At 34.9% G+C, this 8035-nt stretch overlaps 1 protein-coding gene across 1 annotated transcript; it reads right to left on the reverse strand.

The window, feature by feature from the left end:
- Positions 1 to 211: 211 nt before the first annotated feature.
- On the reverse strand, positions 212 to 4270 carry LOC133331389 (2-amino-3-ketobutyrate coenzyme A ligase, mitochondrial). Its single transcript, XM_061539784.1, has 5 exons — positions 4210 to 4270; positions 3857 to 4083; positions 3424 to 3733; positions 443 to 994; positions 212 to 369 (listed from the first exon to the last, which is right to left on the reverse strand). The coding sequence occupies exons 1-5, from the start codon at positions 4241 to 4243 to the stop codon at positions 212 to 214; spliced, it is 1281 nt and encodes a 426-aa protein (XP_061395768.1). The 5' UTR covers positions 4244 to 4270.
- Positions 4271 to 8035: the final 3765 nt, after the last annotated feature.

The following is an 8035-nucleotide window of genomic DNA, read 5'->3' on the forward strand; positions in this document are numbered from 1 at the left end:
TGCAAATGCATAAATATGTAACACCCTGCAAAGCAGTATTATGGGGAATCATACGAGTACAAAATTTCCGATTATGTTTGCACTATCCACCCACATTAATGAAATAAAACAATAGGAACGTTTTTAAATATTATTTTCTTTACTATTACTACTACAAAAAATAAATGCAATTTTTGTCCTGAATATTTATAATATTATTTTTGACAATATTTTACTGAATTACTTTCAGTGATTTTCCAACTTCAGTGAAGGCAGCAATGGCATGATCAATATCATCTTTGGTATGTGCAGCAGAAATTTGGACACGAATGCGGGCTTTACCCTTGGGTACTACAGGGTAGCTGAAACCAATAACATAAATGCCACGTTCTGAAAGAAAGGAAGAAAAAAACAAACAGTTTGTACCTTCAAATAGTATAAAGGACATATTAGAAATACATACTCAACATTTCATCGGCGAAAATTGAGGCCAAACGTGCATCGCCCAACATAACGGGACAAATGGGATGATTTTCACCGGCAATTGTAAAACCGGCCTTTGTCATGGCATCACGGAAATGTTTGGTGTTAGTTTGTACCTTTTCCGTCAATTCACTTGACTTCAAGAGCATATCCAAAACTTTGGTACCTGTGGCAACAACAGCTGGTGGTAATGTATTGGAGAATAGGTATGGACGAGATTTTTGTCTCAAGAATGTGATAAGTTCTTTGGGACCTGTGGTATAGCCACCGGCAGCACCACCCAAAGCTTTACCCAAAGTAGAATTGATAATATCAACGCTGCCCATAACTTCACAATATTCTTCAGTACCGCGTCCAGTTTTACCCAAGAAACCGGTAGCATGACATTCATCGATGAATGTTAAGGCGTTGTATTTCTTGGCCAAGGCAACAATTTCTTTGAGCGGTGCAATATTACCATCCATAGAGAAGACACCATCGGTAACAATCAGCTTAAGGCGAGCAGTCGATGATTTCAATTGATTTTCCAAATCTGTAATTAGGTTTTAAGAACAAACGTTTAAAATACATTACAAAAACATAGATATTGTTAAGTTTTGCGCAATTTAAAAATCTTTTAAATCTAGCTAAATTGGTTAAATGAAAATTTTAGGGTTTTCTTGAGATATTGTGAATTATTCATGATTTATTACGCCATAGTGTGGAGCGAATATTAATTTTTTATTCATATGACAATATTTTGAATTATTCGTAGGAGACCTCAAAATAAAGATAGGGTCCCAATATTTTCCATAAAGTTTTGAAATTTGACACATACATTGCTAATACTACAAGAATATTTGGTATTTCAAATGGCATATCGGTATTTTGGTAGATTTGGGTTCTATATAGGTCAATTTTGTTATTATGTATTATGTCATTGTGCATATGTTTATACCCTACACAACTATGTTGTCAGAGTATTATAGCTTTGTGCAAATATTGGTCCTAGACCCACCTGTAAGTATACCGATCGTCATATCTCGACTAGCTGAGTCGATCTAGACATGTGTGTCCGTCCGTCCATCTGTCCATTATAATTTGTAAACACGGTACAGGTCACATTTATGAACCAATCTTCACGAAATTTTGCATTTAGGGTGTGTTCTGGCCAATGAAGACCCCTACTGTTTTTGGTAAAGATCGGTTAATTTTAAGGGGATGAAATGGACCAAATACTTAATTTTTGTCGGTTTTTCTGGTCGCTCCAGAGGCCGCAATTATGGCCCAAACATCTCGAATTTTTACATGGAGAAGGGGATTGGGCCAAAGAACAAGTATGCCCTGACTTTTGTGTGAAAAATGAAAAAAATGTATTCTATAGCGCATATATTTATTCCTAGGACATAGAGCGTAGAAGTTAATAGTATATCCAAGAGGAGTGGTTAGCCTTTAAATTGATTCAAATTAAAGTGATGTATGTACTCGGATGTGGGAGTTACACCTAAATATTTACATGTGCTTACGTATTCAGATATTATTTAGTAACCCATTACCACACTAGAGGGCAGAAATATAGCACTGACAACGGTATTGTCAAGAACAACGCCTATAATTTTCGATGATGATCAGATAATAATATTGGGATGAAGTGGACCGTAAACTTATTTTTTTCGAGTCGATCTATAGGCCACAACATAACCCACGGCCAAGGGAATCTGGTTAAGTAATTAGCAGGGCTGTACTGAATATTGGGAATATTCGGAAAATATGTCAGTGTAAGGAAGAAGTGCTGTTGATTCTAATCAGTGAAAAGGGTGCAAATATCACGAAATATTGACCAGGCTCGAAATAAACATCAGCAGAAAGTTAGAGTACCGTGGTAGTTGTTTTGGGTATCGTATGGTCGGCCCGTCCGACTATACTGCTCCGCTCACTGGATGTAACATGCAAAAGGCAACGAGATAGACACATGATTCCTTTTGAGAATATGCATAGAATCACTTTCAGAGTCGATTTATGCTTGTCCGTCCATCTACCCGTCTGTTGGTGTTAATTTTTAAACAAAGTACAGGTCGCATTTATCATCCGATTTGGATTTATCATCCGATTTCAATAGGGTCCGTCCTCGGGCTAAGGGGAAATTGGGGAAAATAGGTTCAGATTTAGATATAGCTCCCACATATCCGATTTTATGTAAACGGTGTACCAAAGTCCCTATATATTTTTCGATTTGCACGAAATTTGGCATAGCGTACTCAATTAAGTCTAGAATGATGTGTATTAAATTTCGTGAAAATCGGTTCAGATTTCGATATAGCTCCCATATATATTTTCCTTCGATTTTATGGAAAATGTGCACTAAAGACCCAAAGTTTGTACGATTGCCACACAATTCTATTGAAATCAGAATTTAGGTAAATGTTGCACCGGTTGACACGAAACGTATCAAATTTTAAATAAAATGACGTTATAGTTTTTTTTTACTTGGCGCAGATGCAGACACCGCTTCTATATATATTGAAAATGGGTATCTGATTGAGATTAAATTTATGTAAATAAAATCGATTAAAAAAGTTGTCCCATTGTACGCAAACGAGTCTTAACGTGCCCCAATAAAACGAAATTTAGTATAGGTTCCAGAAAGATCACATATTCAAGTTTGTTCAATTTCATGTCAATGTTCTTTCGAAAAGGCGGAGTCTGTTAGGAAACATATGTAAAATATACTCAAAGTGGAGAAGAGTATCATGTAGTCGGCCCAGTCCGTCTTTACTACTTTCCTTACTGGTTCTCACTATTTTTTCGGTACGTTCAAAGTCCTAACATGACTTGTTTCCTAAGAGTCCCCATTAATTTAAGATATTTTGATTGCCAATCACTTAATTGTGGGTGAAAAAAGTTCGGCCAGGCAGAATTTACTATCATTTGTACTTTTTTTCTAGCTTTGACCGACAATAATAATTTTTCTTTCGTACTCACCATTCAAGTCACGATGCTTGTAGCGACTCTTCTGGGCCTTACACAAACGAATACCATCGATAATGGAAGCATGATTAAGTTCATCCGAAAATACAGCGTCTTCAGGAGTTAGAATTGCCTCAAAAAGACCAGCATTGGCATCAAAGCATGAGGCATAAAGAATTGTATCTTCGCGTCCATGAAATTGGGCAATTTTCTTTTCCAAATTCTTGTGAATGTCCTGGGTTCCGCAAATAAAACGCACCGAACTCAGACCGGCACCATATTTCGAGAGAATTTCATTGGAATATTTAATAACTTCGGGGTTGTTCTGTAAAAAAAGTTAAAAAACAATCCAAAAATTAATATACATATGTATTAACAAATTATATTCGCATTGTATTTAATGAAATTACATTGATAATCAAGTTATTAGCTTATCTTAAGTACTTACAGCTAAACCCAAATAGTTATTGGCACAAAAGTTCAAAATGTTTTTGTTACTGCCCTCCACAGTAATTTGAGTGCTCTGGGATGAAGTGATAACACGTTCCGATTTATATGTGCCAGCCTCTTTGATCGACTTAATTTGCTCAGAGATTATTTCGCGAAATTGTGCATTGGCTGGCGATGAAGAGTACGAGCGGTGCAACGATCCCTTCAAGAGATATAGCTGGAAGCCTACGTGAAGGAAAAGTATTTGCAATATTTTACTATATTTTGAATATTCAAATACGTAATAAATTGTTATGCAATGTGAAATATTTTCATTTATATTTGTCATTTGTTCCTTTGTGCTTTGCTTACCCCTCAATTGTGTCAATTTTGAAAAATTTGGCATTTTTCCTGTTTAAAATGCTTATTTTTGTAGATTGTTCTCTTGTTATTCGGATGCTGTGTTCACCAGCCACGCACTAGAATCTACAGATTTACGAGAGACACCCTCGCTGATTTCCAGCTGAAATGAACTGAATGTTGATTTCGGTGACGATGCCATAGAAACCCCATGTCGCATGTTTACGAAGCATATGGCCGGAGTGCTTCTTCATATTTATTTGGATTCCCTGCAACGACGTCGCCCGCTACCCGCCTTACACTCAGCGAACGGCACGCGAAGACAACAGCTGATTGACTATCTGACGTTGTGCGTTGTTCCACACCGACAAATGGACAAAGTGAATTTTCATTCCTCGAATTGAACCATGTGTGGTGTGTGTGGATGTTTGTGTATCTGGTTTTTCTGTTCCATTATTTCTGCGTCGGCATTTGTTGAACTTCATTGTACGTATGTATGTATTTTTAGCTGTGGAGGGGGTGTGCGAAACAAGTTCATTGTCGCAAGTACATATAGAAATAATTTTCATGTGGCCATGACAACGAAATTGATTCAATTTAGAACGACACAAAATTCACTTTCATTAAAAAAATAATAATACACTGAAAGTAAAAATGTCTGAAATACACTCAAGGTAAAAATGTCTACATAAAACTAGATAGAAATTGTAATTGGTGTTGTCTCAGACTGTGACAAATTTTGTATAATTGAATCCTGGCATAGCTGTATCCTGACCAGGATAATATTTGATACATATTGTTATCACTTTATTTATTTTCGGGATTGGTTAAGTTTTGAGAAATTGTTAGCGTTATTCACATGATGTTATAAATAAGTTGTTCTTCAATATGTTAACGATTTAGTGGGGGAGATTTTTATTTAGAACTTAATCGATAGTCCCCATCTTCGAATCTGATCTAAATGGGGAAGTTTGGACAAAATCATTTACAAAATGAACTCAATGAAACAGATTAGGTCCTAATCGAACCTATGAGTATCAGTGTACATACACCCTAATTAGCTATAAGGCAGTGTTGCGTAAAATTATAATGGGATACAAAACAAACAAACAAAAATTATTCAGCGGTTCTAATGTACCAATTCTTTTTAGGTGGAGTCCCTGGACCACGAAAATGTCTTTGGTTTTTTTGGGTCACTTCGTAAAATTTTATGTGAAAAGATGCATATTTTACATATTTTAGTATATTTCTAAATAAGGAAAAAAGTTACAATACAAAAATGTGTATGTCATCCATTTTTAACCGTTTTTATTGATATTCGAAAGCATATTTAATTTTCTTAATATAATAAAACATACACGTAATATAATAAAACATATGCGTCTTGATATCATAAACTGATTGTACAGTCCTAAAAAAAATAAATTGTATGCGTATTTTTTCACATTTCAACCACTGTTACTCAGCCAATACTCAACCGATTTACCGAATATATCTCTTGTTTGAAAGGAAAAAATCTACTGTAATAATAGAAATCCGTTAAAAAGAAAAGAAGTTATTCCCGTTTAAAATTGAAAATCTATGGAAGCATTGTTTTCTCTACATTTACCGTAATAAAACAAATTTACGAAGTGACACAGAAAAACCAAGGGCATTTTCCTGGTCCAGGGACTCCAACTAGACAGAATTGGTGCATTAGAACCCCTGAATAATTTTCGTGTTACACAGTCTTATTATCGTATACTGTGTATTTGACCAGATCAAAACCATGTCAAAACAAAATCTGTACTCACATAATTTTGCCTCCGATACGCCAAACCTGATATTTCGGTGGTGAAATTGGAAGATAATAGCTATTCTTAAACATGGACCATGGAAAAAAACTCAGTATCATTTAAAATAACAAGGAGTTTTTGGACGAACATATCGATGTAATTTTGCACGGGGTTTTGATAAATATAGACAGAACTGTGCTACGTTTGCTCTAAATTGGCGAAATGGTCGCCCGGATCGCAGTGAAATTATTTATTGGGTCCGGTTATGTTCAATAACGACACCTACAAAATTTTGGTGATGATCAGATGATATTTAGGAGATAGAATGGATCAACACATTTTCTGTTTCCTAGTCGCTCTAGCAAAGTTACCATGGAGAAAGGATCTGGCCAACTGTTTATTTAAGGTAAAGTGAACAAAGCCTTTTGAAACATGATTCGTAAAATATGTCAGTGTAAGAAATAGGAGCTCTTGACCTCTAATCGATTAAGAATACAAATACGGCGAGGTATCGCACAGGCACGGAATATCGATCTTCAGAAAATTAGAGTTCGGTGGCCGTTGTACAGGGTATCATATGGTCAGCCCCGTCCGACTATACTGCTCTGCTCACTTTTTATTTAAAAACAGATAAACACATGTTTGAATATTCACATTCAAACGGAATTCACTGAAACTATAAAACAGTGTCGTTTAATTGAATTGAATGTCTGTGTATTCGAAATTATAACGATTTGCGGTTCTTTGTTAAAGAAGCTTGTAAAAAATACAGTATTAATAGCCACCAATGACTGATCATCATATCGAGAAGGTTATAACAAATATGTATGAAATAAATTAGATGGAGGAAGGCCGTGATCTATATTTAACATGTAATAGGTGGTACTTTTCCTCTGATAACCCGAAATTGTAATTTAGTTATTTTTGGCTGTAGCATAAACAAATTATTAAAATATACTAGATTTTTATACCCTTCACTCGGTCGCATTTACGATCCGATTTGGATGGAATTTGACACAGGTCACTTGTTTGGCCCAAAGACGAACCCTATTGAAATTGGAGAAAATCGGTTTATGTAAATGGAGCACTATACTGTCAATATTTGTCCGATTGAGACAAAGTGCTGCATAGCGTTTTGAAGTTACTGTAGGTTGATGTCCGTGAAGTTTTGTTGAAATAGATTCAGTTTTAGATATAGCTCCCATTGATATTTTTGTCCGATTTTATGTTAGTTGAGCATCAAAGCCCTTACATTAATTTCGATTTGTACGAAATTTGGCATTGGGTACCGAATTAAGTCTATAATGATGTGTGCAAATTTTCGTGAAAATCGGTTTGAATTTAGATATAGCTTCCAATTTATGTAAGTAGTCTACCACAGACCCTTTTTATTTCTTCCGATTTGCACGAAATTTCGCATAGAGTATTGAATTACGTCTTCAATGATGTGTACTGAGTTTCTTGAAAATCGGTTCAGATTTAGATATAGCTCACATATATATTTTCTTCCGATTTTATGTAAATTGTGTACCAAACTCTTAATGCTTAATATTGATTAATAATTAATAATATTAAATATGACCTGTAGGTACTTTGTTTACAAATATACAGATGGACGAGCGAACATGCTGAAATCGATTCAAAATTGATTCTATGTATATCCTCAAAAGTAGTCATGAACATTTTTTAAATACAAGTTCTTCTCAAGTTTATGGGTGAATACTCTTCAGATACAAACAAAATATGAATTTGTTACAGAGGCGTAACAATCACTGGGAAATATTGGATTATTTAGTTTATTATTACTATTGTAAGCAGAAAATGGTAAATGTTTGTAACACCAGATGTAGAATAAATAATAAAATCTCCTTTTAGGAACGTGGCACAAATCTTAGGCAAAGAATTTAAATGTGGATAACATTCTCTAATATTAGAATGAGTACTAACCGTATCACTGTTCCAAAATGAAAAAAATTCAAATAACTGAAACTTGTTTTCAAACTAACCTATCCTAACACTGCATTCGAGAAAATGTTTTGTCGCCCTCAATTTAATTTGAAACG

Source organism: Musca vetustissima, unplaced genomic scaffold, assembly GCF_032173495.1.
Source record: "Musca vetustissima isolate MV318-11 ecotype Yass unplaced genomic scaffold, APGP_CSIRO_Mvet_v1 utg2694, whole genome shotgun sequence".
Classification (NCBI taxonomy): Eukaryota; Metazoa; Arthropoda; class Insecta; order Diptera; family Muscidae; genus Musca; species Musca vetustissima.